This window comes from Argopecten irradians, chromosome 3 (assembly GCF_041381155.1).
Source record: "Argopecten irradians isolate NY chromosome 3, Ai_NY, whole genome shotgun sequence".
Classification (NCBI taxonomy): Eukaryota; Metazoa; Mollusca; class Bivalvia; order Pectinida; family Pectinidae; genus Argopecten; species Argopecten irradians.
Window position 1 is genome coordinate 43,568,795 of NC_091136.1, and position 15,626 is coordinate 43,584,420.

The following is a 15,626-nucleotide window of genomic DNA, read 5'->3' on the forward strand; positions in this document are numbered from 1 at the left end:
TTTAAAATAGGAATGTAAAACGAGATCAATAATTTGGAGAGTCGCAGAAGTTATTAACTATACGTTTACTAGCACATTTATCATCACCTTCAGAACTGTTTAATTAGAATTAAAAAAATGTTAATTTTCATAATGCAGGTCGTTTTACGTTTCCCGCCGTCGTCCTAAATGCCGCGCGGTAGTTGACTATCACTGCGCCATACGGCAAAACAGCGAAATGAATCTCCACTGTTATCGTACATAAGACAAGAAATCTTGCATATTTGGTGTTGTAACCTCATCTTAAGCCATCGATATATATTTTCTTTTGTTATTAATGTTGTTAAGAAACCTTTAAATTTTGCTCCGGAAAGGTAGTGGGCCTTTAAATGGACAAAATCTTTTGGCTAACGAATTATTGAAGCCATAAAAAATATCAAATAAAATATAAAAGGCAAGACAGGACACCAAAATAAGCAATCTTCTTGCAGATGAACTAAGATATTGCCTTCCCACCCATAATTTCTTCAACCAATTAAAGACAAATTCCATTACGTTTTAAGACATACAGTTTTGGACTTAAATTTTCAAATACCAATTAAGGTATAGAAAATGTTTCATATTTCTTTATGATAAGAAATAACACAATGCAAAATTATCCATTTAAAGTGCAATACATTTTATTAAACACATCTTCATATTTTGATTAACATTACAGTTAAACATATAAGCAGAATATGTAATTACCACAAATAAGAGACAATGATAACTTTAATCTTTGGTATACACTAGTCTGAATCTGCTTCAGTGTAAAATTCAAACTTCTGATGAGCTGAGTAAAATTATGAAGATCACATTTTTTATGCTATTAGTGAAAAAATTGAATTCCTACATAAATTATCTTGCTCCTGTTCTAAATATCATTTTACATGTAATTATATTACCTGACCATTTGTTTTATACATAAAAAGTTTCAGGCAATCGTAAGAATATGAAATAGTGAGTGTTAATAATTGTATCTGTGAATTCATTAAGAATAAAAATACTTGGTAACTGAGCAATGGGAACATTGAGTTAATGTTAAAGGATGTTATCAAATTTTACTCGGACCAAAATTTATTGATTTAAGAAAAAACATTTCTCGAATTACTGAAAATGAATACTAACAATTAAACTGATTTTCAAAACAAATGCATTGCAGATCATTTATAGCTCAAAGTATGATACAACCATGTCAAGGATAAAACATTTTCAGCTACCTGGTATGTGTACATTTGCGTGGAAGATTTTATATGTTTATGAGATAAAAAAAAAAATATTGAATGTAAAATTATATGGCAGTAAAATTTAAAGGGACTGGCCATAGATAAAAACATCAATACATTAGATTGTTACACTAAATAAAGCATTACTAATATTTGGTATATTACACTGCGTCATGAATGACAATATCAATATGCAATATTACAAGTGATCACCTAGTATGTCTATACATAGAATCAGACAACTACATTTTTTATTCATTATAAATAAATACCAGGTAAAAGTAAAGTACGTGTATACAAATTTAATACCCAGTGATCTTATTTGTCATAGTCATCTGGTAACACAGCAAATTGATAACGTTTTCCAACAATATCAGCATACAATAAGGTTACATAAAGATTAATATTCAATTCATTTATTTGCATTTTTACATCCACAAACAAGGATCGATAGCAAATTACAAAGATAACATTACATGTATAACACAATAACAATAAAACAAGAACAACTTATGCATTCAGCAAGCCCGCTTTCCTCAGTTCAAACGACTTTTTAATGAAGAGGCCCAAATCCTGCAGAAGTTGTGGTTCATTAGATGACAATAACTTTATTAAATTTTCATAGTCTGTGAACATAGAGTTAATGTTGTATTTAGATAGGAAACTTTTTCTTTCAGTAGAATTTACTGTACACTGGAGGATGAAGTGAGCTTCATCCTCTACAATATTGCAAAATTTGCATAACCGGTGCTGGCGAGGTATCTTTTTTGTCCTACCAGCTTCAATTTCTAGGTTGTGATTGCTGATCCGAAGTTTTGTCAACAATTTTCGATATTCAAAATTTTGCAAAGAGAGATAATATTCCTATTAATCAATGTACAGAGATATTCCTGAAATATCAAAAATAAAATTCTCCAAGTATGGAAATAAATGCTTTACATGATATTAAATGATACCGACAAGATAGACAATAGTTGTAGTCAGTTGATTTGTTTATTTCAAATATTGAGTTCATAGTTAAGTAATTTGAATTTTGAAGTGAACATTTACTTGCACAAATAGCATTACCTATTCCTTCTTCTATTTATAAATTATATGTGCTCTTTCCATAAAGTACTATCATTTATGCTTCAGCAGATAATTATAGTCATAGATCAACAAAGTTGGCCAGATGAATCTGTTTTACCTGAAGTATTCAGGGAAAAATAGACTGAAGATTGAGTAATACAGACTCACATTTTGATTAAAAGAGAAAGAAGAGTAACCAACACATAATTGTTATACAGTGTGATAATGATGAGTATTACTGAACATAATAACACATAGGCAAATACAACAAGTCAAATCTTACCAAAATAAAACACATGTTTAATATTGAAAGTGTACCAGTCAACCATTTCAAAACAACAAAATCACATTCAGCAATTATTATGACTATAATATATTAATGGAATGTTTTAGCAACATTTAATTAATTTAATTTCTTATGTATTACCATAAATATATAAAATTCTAATGTTCTGCAATGATTGTTCTATAAGAAATACATGATTACTTTAATATTATTGGTCGTAACACTATTGTCTCATGTCACTTAATATTAAATGAACACATATTTCAACTGATTGAAATTGATTGTCAAAGAAATTGAGACAGGAACATTAATCTGATAAACTGCCTGCTTGTTTTGTCTATCAATACTAGACTCTATTCCTGAAGCTCGTTAAACTGAGGTTGATTCAGAAATAAAACTGCTTTCTCTGTATCACAACATATGTATTTCTGTCGTCTGTTCTGTCCTAATACTGTATATATATATTCTTTAATATGTCTCGTAGGTAATGAATATTGATAACATATAAATCTAGAACTGTTTTTCAGGAGGTATCTTGTTCCAATCTATACTCTATAAGGATTATTGTCACCAAGTATCATTGAAATCCATCCAGTAGTGTAGCAGGAGTAGCCATTTAAACCTATAGTAACAAAGGGATATAACTCTGAAATAGGTGCAGGTATCTTGTTCCGACATATATTATCTACACTGTATATGGATTATTGCCATCGAGTTTCGTTGAAATTCCTCCAGTAGTTTTGGAGTACAGTGTAGTTTGTTGATCGTTTTGTAACAAAGATGCATAACTCAGAAAATAGTGGAGAGGAATTTAATTCCGATAAAAATTAGGCATGTCTACACTGTATAGGGATTATTGCCACAGAGTTTCGAAAAAAGTAAAATTCTTGCATGCTTTTGATAATTAATAAAAAATCAGGAAAATTATGTTTAAGCTATCTAAACACTATACGAACCTAATTATCAACCATGGTTTAGCACAGAATTATTGGAATATACATGTCATTCTATTACATGTATTTAAAACCTTAAAACATACCATTGAAACACGGAACATTTTTTTATTCTGGGTGGGAAAGGTATCAAGTCCCTGTGTTTGTATCTTGTGTCATGTGACCTTAGCTAACACCTAGATGATAAAGTAAACTATCACATATAGCAAAAACAACCAATTTAAAAGTGCTTGCCATAAGTACAAGTACAAAATTGGCAGGACAGTGATGAAACTTATAATAAAATATTTCAAATTAAAAAGCCTTTCAAGTACACAATTGCCAGTTAACAAGGTTCCACTGTGAGTTTTATCTAGCAAGCATCCATCTTGTTCAACTCGGAATGTCAATATGGACTAGACATGATATATCACATTGCTGCTTATTTTAACAGAGTTGACCTATCAAATAGGCCAAGTCTGTTAAATTAAGCAAACGATTCTGGATGCAATTTTCATGAAGTGGCAAAATAAGAACACAATATTACATGTGTGTAAAACATGTATAAGTATAAGTTATGCTTTAATTAAAAAAATAAATTCATACATGTCTTAGACAACTTAAGGATGTAAAGAACTGACACCTAGCTATTTAAAATCAACAACTCACCTTACAAAACAATGTGCATAAATAAACAAAACTTTCAAAATACTTAAATAATGAAGATTTTTCTGCTAACATTCATCAACATTAACTATACTGAATAGATAAAGCATGCTTCTTGGCTTGGAAGAATAGAACAATCATGAGAATTATTGAGCCTGTCCTCACAGGACCCATAATCATGGCGGTACTGCCGTAGGCGATCGGGAACTCTACCATAGCGATGTAACAGGATAGCACCAACAGGGCCGACAGAGGAACATAAATACGACACAACTTGTCACTGCCAGTCCTTTGTCCTTGGCGTTCCTCTCTCAGGAACTGAATCATATACCCCAGAAATAGCAATATTGGCACATTGAACACTACAATCTGAAAAAAAACAAGAGGCCCATGGGCCTTAACGGATATCTGACTATTAGTACAATACAACATAGTCGTTTAAAGATTTTAGCCTATTTGACCCCTATGACCTTGAATGAAGATCAAGGTCATTCATTTGAACAAACTTGGTAGCCCTTCATCCCAGCATCCTACTGGCCTAATATCAGGTCTCTAGGCCTATTAGTTATTCACAAGAAGTTGTTTAAAGGATTTTAGCCTATTTGACCCCTTTGACCTTGAATGAAGGTCAAGGTCATTCATTTGAACAAACTTGGTAGCCCTTCATCCCAGCATCCTACAGGCCCAATATCAGTACCCTAGGCCTTCTGGTTCTTGAGAAGAAGTTGTTTAAAGATTTTAGCCTTTTTGACCTCTTACTTGAATGAAGGTCAAGGTCATTCATTTGAACAAACTTGGTAGCCCTTCATCCCAGCATGCTACAGGCCAAATATCATGTCTCTAGGCCTCTTAGTTATTCACAAGAAGTTGTTTAAAGGATTTCAGCCTCTTAGTTATTCACAAGAAGTTGTTTAAAGGATTTCAGCCTATTTGACCCCTGTGACCTTGAATGAAAGTCAAGGTCATTTATTTGAACAAACTTGGTAGCCCTTCATCCCAGCATCCTACAGGCCCACTATCAGTACTTTGGGCCTTCTGGTTTTTGAGAAGAAGTCATTTGAATGAAAACTTTACGGATGGCGGACGGCGTTGAAGACGGACGGTGCATGATGACAATAATATGACACAATATAAAAACACAATATGTAGAGAAACATACAGAATAGCAATGTTTGACTGAATGCTAATGCAATGTACTGTATACTCATAAAATAATTTCTATTTACATATCAAGTAACCAAAATCAATTACCAGGGTACAAATTTCTTTATTATGAGGAAAGACAATTAAATTGTTATCGTGCATTCTGTACAAGCAAATAAACAAGCACAAATCTTACCTGAAATATACCATACAGGTAGGCTAATGAGCCTGGAATAAAAGCCCCTTTTACATACAACCCCCATATGAATACAACTCCAAGGTGACCTTCCAGAATTTCAGCCACAAACCAGGGACCTGTAAAATACAAGGGCATCACATAATATCAAGACTTCTATAAGGATTTTTGATAAATTTTAACAATCAGAAAATGACCTAATTGCAATGCACTGAACATGTTGATGTGATTCAACAGCACAGGTACATGTACAAAAAGTTTCATAATATCTACCTGTATGCATTAAAGTGTTTTAAATCTATTATCTTCACAAGAATTATTGACTAAGACCTATTAAAGAATAAAGATTTTAAGATTACAGTTTCTATTGCGGATAAAAATACTGACTTACCTATTCCAATATACAGTGTATAGCTGACTAATGGATAGAACAGTGAAGAGATGCGGGAGACAAGCCATAGCCTCAGTAGCCAACTGTTGATGAAGCTGACAAGTGGTCGACAAATTGGTGGGATATATCTTCCTACAGCCAGAGCAAATATTGAAATGTTACCTTACACATAAAAATTACAATTAGAACAAGAGGCCCATGGGCCTTAACGGTCAGCTGAGTTCAGATACAGAATGAAACAAAGACATGCATATTAACACTATATATTTGCCCATCAGGCCCTTGAAGTCAGTCAGTGATTTTATAAATTTGACTTTTTAATCTATGAATATTACATGTATTTGGTTCCATAAAATCTGTGAATTCAGAAGAAAGATTTTTGAAATGTTATTCATTTTGACCCCTTTTGGCCCCACCCCTCTGGCCCCTGGGGGTCGGCCAAGACCAATATGGATATGATGTTAAAATGCTATCTCAGGCTAATAATTATTATTCACAATTTTTGTAAAGGACATAAGACCTTTCCATCTATGCAGAGTATTTGATTCTACCAGTTCCAGAATTTCAGAAGATTTTTGAAGGTTTAGTCTATTTGACCCGTTTTGGCCCCGCCCCTAAGGCCCCTGGGGATCAGTCATGGAAAATTTGGTAATAAGATTCAATAACCATCACATAGGGATAATTCTGACTACAATTGAATAATTTCCTATTATAATGACTAAATAATCCTCAAAAATGTGTTTTCCCTATATAAACTACAGTAAACTTAACCCCCTCTCCAAGGGGAAACCTGAGATCCAAGGGTCATATAATTCACAACTTTCATTAAACACCTTAAGACCTGTCCATCTATGACGAGTATTTGATTCTACCATTTCCAGTATTTAAGAAAAAGATTTTTAAAGTTTTAGCCTATTTGCCCCTTTTGGCCCTGCCCCTCTGCCCAGAGGGGTTTGACCAGGACCAATGTAGATATAATATTAAAATGTTATCTCAGGCTAATAATTCTAAACAAGTTTGACTCATTTCCTATGAAAATTGAGCAAAAAATGCTCATAAATGTGTGTTCCCTATATAAACTATAGTAAACTTGACCCCCTCCCCAGGGGAAAACGTGAGACCCCAGGGTCATATAATTCACAATTTTCGCAAAGGACCTCAAGACCTTTCCATCTATGAAGAGCATATGATTCTACCATTTCCAGAATTTCAGAAGAAGATTTTTGAAGTTATAGCCTATTTGACCCATTTTGACCCCGCCCCTAAGGTCCCTTGGGGTCAGTCATTGAAAATTGGTTATAAGGATTCAATGGCCATCTCATACTGATAATTCTGACAATATTTGACTCATTTCCTTTTACAAATGATCAAATAAATAATGCTCAAAAATGTGTTTTCCCTATATAAACTATAGTAAACTTAAACCCCTCCCCAGGAAACCCGAGACCCCAGGGTCATATAATTCACAATTTTTGTAAAGGACCTTAGGCCCTTTCTATCTATGAAGAGTATTTAATTCCATCACATCTGTGAGTGGAGTAGAAGATTTTTGAAATTTTAGTCAATTTTACCCCTTTTGGCCCCTCCCATAGCTCCCTGGGGGGGGGTGGGGGGGGGTGGGGGGGGGTGGGGGACCATATAATTCACAATTTTGATTGGCCTTATGCCTTAGAAGGTTTGTGCAAAATTTCATTGAAATTGCTTCCGCAGTTTTGAAAAGAAGTCGAAAATGTAAATTGTTTACGGACATATGTCGGACGACGACGGACAAAAGGCGATTAGAATAGGTCAAGTCTCAAGTGACCTAAAAACCTACTTGTAACCATTGAAAATGAAATAAAAAACATGGTTATGTTGTTTCTTTTAGATAGCTAAATAATGGTTTCAATCAAGTCATCATCTTACTTTAGTTGAAGATAGCTTTTAAATTTTACTAGTTGAAGATAGCTTTTAAATTTTACAAGAAATAAAAACACACAAACCCCTGATGAAGATGATTCTGATATCATCACAACTCCTGAGAAGCAAAAGCACTCCAATGTATGTACAGGCCAAAAACCAGAACAGCAGTTTAGCCTGAAAAATAGGTACACAATAACCTAAAATATTGAAACAGGTGAAAAACCAAAAGAAGTTCCAAACATCTTAATTTTGACCAATCAGCAGCCTCCAGTATCTGTTATTGAAACATGTGATGTATCAACAATATTGGCAACCATATGTTACATCAACAGACAAAGTCTGAACAAAATTGATTCAAAAGATCATGGCAATCAAATTTCCTAAAGCCTTCTTACACCTCAATTTAAAATCTCTATAATTCCAGTATAGCTTCATTATGGTCTGTTGTGGAATTATCCAGACAAGATTTGTGGATGACAAACAATGTGAGAATTATTATGACGTCATAATAATGTGAGTGGCAGTCATGATCTAATGACTGCCAACTGTGTTTGATAAGATTACAAAGTGGGGCTGCAGTGAAAATATAATATAAACAAAAAATATGGGATGAAAAATGTTTCTTAACATTTGCAATACCAGTTTCATTATCTCATCTTCATTATTCTTTTTATTTTCACGAGGGTGTTTTGAAGGAAACCAAAAGATCACAGGAAAACTGAAACGGTTGAGTGGGGGGATTCCTATACTTATTCCAATCATTTTGGTGAAAGGCATGAGGGTTTACCAAACAGGTTATGGTCAAACCTAAAAAATCACAAGGACATAGTCATTCAGATCCCCCGCCAATGGAGATATCAAAACTGAAGTAAGTTTGATTGTGGAGACTTATGTGTATGAAAAAAACCCAGGAAAAAGGAAGTTGAGCTAAAGAAAGATGGAATATAATTCAAGTAGAGTGGGGCTGCAATTGTTGAATCAGGTATACAGCCTTGACATTTATATTAGACTATATACACAAAGATGGGTGGAGTTTTGCAAAGTAACATTTACCATTTACCATGATATTTTCAGCAATGTTTCCATGGTAACGGAAAAAGTGCAAAAAATGAAAACCTAAAAATAGCAAAAGGTACTACTAGACCATAAAAAGAATGTGTCTATGAAGTTTCGTGGAAATATCTCTGCTGGTTTTAGAGTTATGCTCCGGAAATGAACCTGCTACAAAAAAATGATATTTTCAGCAATGTTTCTATGGTTACAGAAAAAAGCACAAAAAGTGAAAACCTAAAAATAGCAAAAGGCACTACTAGACCATAAGAACATTGTGTCTATGAAGTTTCATGGAAATATCTCTGCTGGTTTTAGAGTTGTGCTCCGGAAACGATTCTTACACAAAAATCTGCCATTTTCAGCAATGTTTCCATGGTTACAGAAAAAGTACAAAAAGTGAAAACCTTAAAATAGCAAAAGGCACTACTAAACCATAATACTAATGTGCCTATGGAGTTCCGAGCATATATCTCAACCAGTTTTCCAGTTATGCTGCGGAAACGAACCTGGTACAAAAATATGATATTTTCAGCAATGTTTCCATGGTTACGGAAAAAGTGCAAAAAATGAAAACCTAAAAATAGCAAAAGGCACTACTAGACCATACGAACAATGTGTCTATGAAGTTTCATGGAAATATCTCTGCTAGTTTTAGAGTTGTGCTCCGGAAACGATTCTTACACAAAAATCTGCCATTTTCAGCAATGTTTCCATGGTTACAGAAAAAAGTACAAAAAGTGAAAACCTTAAAATAGCAAAAGGCACTACTAGACCATAAGACCAATGTGTGTATGAAGTTTCGTGGAAATATCTCTACTGGTTTTAGAGTTATGCTCCGGAAACCATTCGTACGGACGGACAGAAGGACGGACGGACGGACGAAACCCATTTGTATATCCCCCGCCAACTTCGTTGGGCGGGGTATAATAATGACTACATTGTACATATTAAAGATTTTAATATTTAAATTGTTCTTGTCTTGTTTATACTATTTCTGCACTTACCAAGTTGTGAACATTGATTATCAGTAAAAAGGCAGCAACGGATGGGAGTGCTTGTCCTTTTGTATCAATGGTAAATGGCTGGATGACCTCTCGACCTCTCTGAGCAGCATCCTGAAACAGGTACTGCAAAGCTTAGAGAACAATAGATTACCAATGTCCTCACTAGCTAGAAATATCAGAAAATAAAAATACAGTACAGTACTTTTAAAATAGCAGAAAATAAGATACCTGTACAACTACTCTCAACTTGTGGATACCCTTGCCATACTTCAGTGGTTGCCATGGCAAGGCAAATAGTGGTCCCTCAATGTGATGAGCTGATCCAACATACACATCATCTATGTATACGTCTGCTGTGGTGATTTCATCAGGAGAGAAAATCAGGATCCTGAAAAACAAATATACCTCTTTAAATAATTCTGATGTCTAAAAACAATAGCTAAAGGACATAGAATAAACAATTTTAAAAAGGAATAACAAAAGATGATGGAGGTCTACCTCAACTGTTGATTGTTTGTAGTTTAAATATGAATATGCCCATGTACTTTTCAATCCAATGTATTTTGTGTAAATGTATTCCATTTATAAAAGATTGCTGATGTACTCTCTCTCCAGAATTACCCAAATTGACAGGTTCTTTGAAATCCTTTTTTTATGATCAGAAATAAAAGCATTATATTGATTGATTCTCTTATATTACATATTGTATGTGTATTTGCAGTTCCTCTATTGCCACTAAAGAGAGTGCTATTTTTCCAAAATGCAAGCTCAAATCCAAATTTTATCTAAATTTTTCTGTCCATTTGTAGTAGCAGACAATACAGTACCTAATATGGGTTGAGTTAACAGGTCTATCCAATGCCTCTTTATCAGACATATACATGGCATGTTTTGGATTCGTCACCAAAATAACAGGCCAATTGTTGAAATGTTCATCAGTGAAGGAGATCATATCATGGTCTATTGCTAGCACTCGATAGCTGAAAATTTTTTACAAAACATCTACATGAAATAATGACAAAGACAATCAAGTAAAACAAAGAGGGAGTGATAACCTAAGTTTTATATGAGTGCAAGAATCAGCATATAAAATGTAATTAACTTTAACAAGGTCACTTTGTATCACAAATTATTACCGTGGTATTTAGGAAAACATGTGTTATGATCTACATAATAGATTAAAGAATGTGAAGATTTCAGGTGCAAATGTTTTGTATTCTTTGGTCAATAAAAGTATTAGTCAGTAAAAATCACATGTACAGTATTTAAGAAATACCGTAGACTTTAAGAACAACACCTGACATTGGTTAAGAAACATTTTATAGCTTTAAACTTAGAGGATATTGACTTGATAAACGTACAGTCGGTTATCCCTCCAGTCACCCAACTCTAGTTCTAGCATGCCCGTGTTATGTCGAGCATGCATCTTTGGAACAAGGCCAGCCAGGGTGTGAAGGTGCCCACACAGGTAGGCAGTGGCATTTCTGAAACAAAAACAAACATCAAACAAAGATCACAAATTGGGTATATAAATTCCCACTATATTTATAATTTTTGACAAAACCTTGAACGTTTAAATATCATCAAAAAGGGAATTTGTGCCCTTGCTGATTTTACTGTGAAATTAATATCAATAATCTATAAATTGCTAACATATTCATGAGATTTACTTTTTTTATAAACAGGAGTACATCCTGTAATCTAAACAAAAACTTACCTCATCAGGGATCTTATCCTGGTGCCATCCTCCAAGATTACCAATGAGGTAGGATAGTGACCAAACCAGACAGTCATATTGCTTCCATGTGTTTGTTTCTCATACTCCATCAAGCGTGTCATTTTCCTCTGTAACATGGATAGAGCCATATGTAATTAGAATACAGTGTTACTACTAAGTGCATACAGTCAAACCTGTCTCTAACGACCACTGAAGGGGTGGCAGAAAAACGGTCACTATAGACAGGTTGCCTTTATAGACAGGTTGGGGCTTTTGTGCCAATCTGCGAGCCAGTAAATAAAACTGAATTATATTAATGCAAAACAGACCTGCAATTGGATATTTATATATTTGTTGCCATGCATTATTTAAGAAATGATACTTGTGTTCGTTTTATTTTTTTAAGGTTTGGATGGGGCTTTCAAATCCAATCGGAAATTTCGGTCATAACAAAATCAACTCGTTTTGATATATAGTAGATTTTTTTCAGCTATGAACATAATCATTCCCTGATTACTGACTTCACATGGCTTGGAATTATCTGTGCAAGATTATTTTTAGACAATGTATGCATGTAATATTTTTACAACACATTCTCGCTGGCAAGATGCATGCAATGTTGATGTGTAAGGAGTTTTGACGGATTAATCTCGGAACACAAAAGATCGATTTGGAGGCGTTTTCTCACAGTATATAACTTCAAAACTATCAAAATCACAATGCAGGTAAACAAATTAACTTTCAGTAGCATTTCTACCAAGTAATGTGACCGTATTTTATTGATATTATCACATCGAATTACATCGAATTGTATCTCATTTTTATCCGAACTTCAAAAACCATTACCAATACTAGTGAACTAATTAAAAAAATGATCTTTTTCTGTTTGAAACAAGCGATATTAAGTTGTTTATTATTATTTTTTTTTGTTTTTGTAAAATCTGAGTTATTTGAATCACTAGAGATTAATCATACTTTATTCATATAGCCAAAGAAATTGAATGGTCTCCTTGGTCCTGGATCTGGACAAGCATCCATAGCAATAAAGGAATACCTGCCCCAGGGTTTGTTGTGATGGTACAGGTAGGAGTTCGGATGTTTAGGTCCCTGCATTGAGTAACTCCTGTATCAAATCAATGAATAGAGAAATGTTTGACTTGTAACATCTATGAATAGTGAGTTATTACATCACAGTATATGTTACGTTAATTAACAATACAAGAGGCTTATATATTGCAACTATGTTAACAATTAATAATATTAACATAAATTTCTGAAAATGGTTTCTGCAAAAACAATATGATATCATCAACATTTCATACCTTGACATTTAATTTTTTTTATATAATTGAGAAGTTTTGATTTATAGATTGCCAATGCTGTATTCCCCATGTTCATGTAAACCATTTCTTTATAAATGTTTTTAGAAGTTTTATTCTTCAATATATAATGAAAACAAAACAAGGAAATAAAAAATATTTTTAGAGTAACCTGAAATAATTCTTTTCGTGGTCTTCTCCTGGCACATCAAAATCATCTGAAATAAAAGAATCAAAAATCAATTACTGATAGTTATGCTGGAGTGACCTAATTCGTATGACAAAAATAGAAAAACAAGAGATCCCAGAGGGATCTTAACGCCCACCAAAAATTGATCTATGTCTGACAATGGAAAGAGGATTTTTTCTCTGCTTTTCAAACTTTAGTATCAAAATCCAAGATGGCGACAAGTCAGCTATATTGAAGACCAATGTCTCCAAAAATGCAATATGCATAACTATAGCTCAACAGGAACCTACATATAAAATTTGAGACATATTCCTAAGTAATTACTCAGAAATAGCGGTAATAAACTTCAAATACTAAAATCAAAGATGGCAGCTGGTCAACCATTTTGTTGACCGATCAGTCACAAAAAATGCAATATGAACAACAAGGGCCCTAGAGGAACCTACATATGAAATTTAAGACAGATCCCTTCAGTACACTTTGAGAAATAGTGGTAACAAACTTCAAAAACCAAAATCTAAGATGGTGGCCGGTTGGCCATCTTGTCGACCAATTTGTCCTAAAATACAATATGCTCAACAAGGTCCCTAAGAAAACCTACATATGATATTTGAGACAGATCCCTTCAGTACTTAATGAGAAACAGCGGTAATATACATCAACTGCCAAAATCCAAGATAGTTGCCTGGACAGCCTGGCGTCCATATTGTTTTTCCAATCAGCCTCAAAATCAGCAAGACACTCCTAGGGCCCTAGGGAAATCTACATCTGAAATTTGAAGCAGATCCCTGCAATACTTTCTGGGAAATAGCGATATAAACAAACATTAACTGCTAAAATCAAAGATGGCTGCCTGGCGACCATATTGTTTTTTTCTGATCAGTCTGAAAATCAACATGACTTCCTAAGGTCATAGGGGAACCTACATATGAAATTTGAGACAGATCCCTTCAGTACTTTCTGAGAAATGACGGTAGCAAACATCAAATACCAGAATACAAGATGGCTGCCTGGCAGCCATATTGTTTTTCCGATCAGTCTGAAAATCAGCATGACACTCCTAGGGCCCTAGGGGAACCTACATATAAAATTTGAGACAGATCCCTTTAGTACTTTCTGAGAAATAGCGGTAACAAGCATTGTCTGAGAAATAGCGGTAACAAGCATTGTTCACAGACGATCAATGGACGACAGACAAAAGAAAGGCAAAAAAAGAAAAATGTCATGGAAACATGCAAGTTTGGCAGTTTAGGGAACTTGACATACTTCTACAATAAATTTGATAGGGCATTAAATAGTAGATATTGTCATCAGGAAAACCTCACCATGATTTCCTCTGATATCAAGCCATGTATCAACAATGTCATGACATTTCTGCACAGTTTCCTTATATATTGTCCATTCTTCTATGTATTGCCTTGATCCTCTGGCATCTGGTAACTTTGCATCAGTTAAGTCTCCTGAAAATGCAATATTTTCATTCTATATGTAGAAAAAAACTGGAACTGGTCTTATGATAATGAAAAACAAATCATTTTTAGAACCTTTAATTTACATGAACAATTGTATTAAAATACAGGTAATCATATGTAAATTTATGGAGGATCCAAGTCAGATGTATGCCAGCTTATATTTTCTCAACTAGAAACTTAATGTTAATTCTATCAAACTTAATGTTAATTCTATCAAAAGGACACATTTAATTTATTCATAATAATAATACATTCTGGTTATTGTTTTAAAATTGTTTCGCATGGTTTACCTGATGCAATAACAAAATCTGGCTTGATAACGGTCAACTGCTCTTGGCAAAATTTCAGCAGATCAGGAGCTCTTTTGGCGTCATGGAATTTGCTTACATGGATGTCTGATACCTGTTTGTTTACAAGAAAAATAACCATGCAATTTCTTTTCTTCAGTTACCAGGGAATCCTCATTAATCATACTCTATGCATAGATTTGCATAAATGACATTGACCAGGACAGAATTTAATGCTTTAATATTAAACGTTGTACGTATTTCTATCAAAAGCAAATAACCTGTTCCTATTTTGCAATAAAAACAGATTGCATCTGCTGGTTAATTATAATTCCATACCTGTACAAACCAAAATAGTTTATCCATAGAAGTGCCTAGCGTTGCTTGGCTATGTTTCTTGTTAGAATAGTCATTTTCTTTTTCTTCAACAATATCGAATACATTTGGAGCAAATGAGAGCAGAAGGCCAAACACCATCAACACGAGCAAAATTGTTGTTATCGACTTCATTGCAATATATTTTACCCAGGCCCAACTCCTCAAACGAGTGGAGTGGACCACATCACTTATTTTCATAAATGATGGAATTTAATCCCGGATATTTTGACACGTTGGCACATAATCATTCAGCTTAGTCACGATTATTTTTAAATAATGCTGATGATGTCATCTTTCATCAGTGCCGATAAAATTCGATAGTATTTTCTATCATTTTCTTCCCACCGGATGTTGTTACCAAACATGACCTCCAAAACC

The 15,626-nt window shown here is 33.9% G+C and overlaps 1 protein-coding gene across 2 annotated transcripts; it reads right to left on the reverse strand.

Annotated features, from left to right (window-relative positions):
* Positions 1-634: 634 nt before the first annotated feature.
* LOC138318701 (transmembrane protein 62-like) lies at positions 635-15,605 on the reverse strand. 2 transcript variants are annotated; one of them, XM_069261323.1, is made up of 14 exons: positions 15,210-15,605; positions 14,874-14,985; positions 14,437-14,571; positions 13,094-13,139; positions 12,578-12,725; positions 11,603-11,730; positions 11,247-11,369; positions 10,713-10,865; positions 10,114-10,273; positions 9,886-9,996; positions 7,909-8,002; positions 5,927-6,058; positions 5,536-5,654; positions 635-4,565 (listed from the first exon to the last, which is right to left on the reverse strand). In XM_069261323.1, the coding sequence occupies exons 1-14, from the start codon at positions 15,444-15,446 to the stop codon at positions 4,281-4,283; spliced, it is 1,983 nt and encodes a 660-aa protein (XP_069117424.1). In that variant the 5' UTR covers positions 15,447-15,605; the 3' UTR covers positions 635-4,280. The 2 variants fall into 2 exon arrangements, with proteins under 2 accessions (XP_069117424.1, XP_069117425.1); XM_069261324.1 differs by lacking the exon at positions 15,210-15,605 and having other exon boundaries at positions 12,661-12,725.
* Between the last annotated feature and the right edge of the window lie 21 nt (positions 15,606-15,626).

Coding starts and splice junctions, on each gene's coding strand:
- LOC138318701 (XM_069261323.1), bottom strand. CDS start 15,446: ATGAAAATAAGTGATGTGGTCCACTCCACTCGTTTGAGGAGTTGGGCC. Junction 11,370..11,602: donor AGGATAAGATCCCTGATGAG/GTAAGTTTTTGT, acceptor TTTTTGTTTCAG/AAATGCCACTGCCTACCTGT. Junction 5,655..5,926: donor TACACTGTATATTGGAATAG/GTAAGTCAGTAT, acceptor TGTATTTTACAG/GTCCCTGGTTTGTGGCTGAA.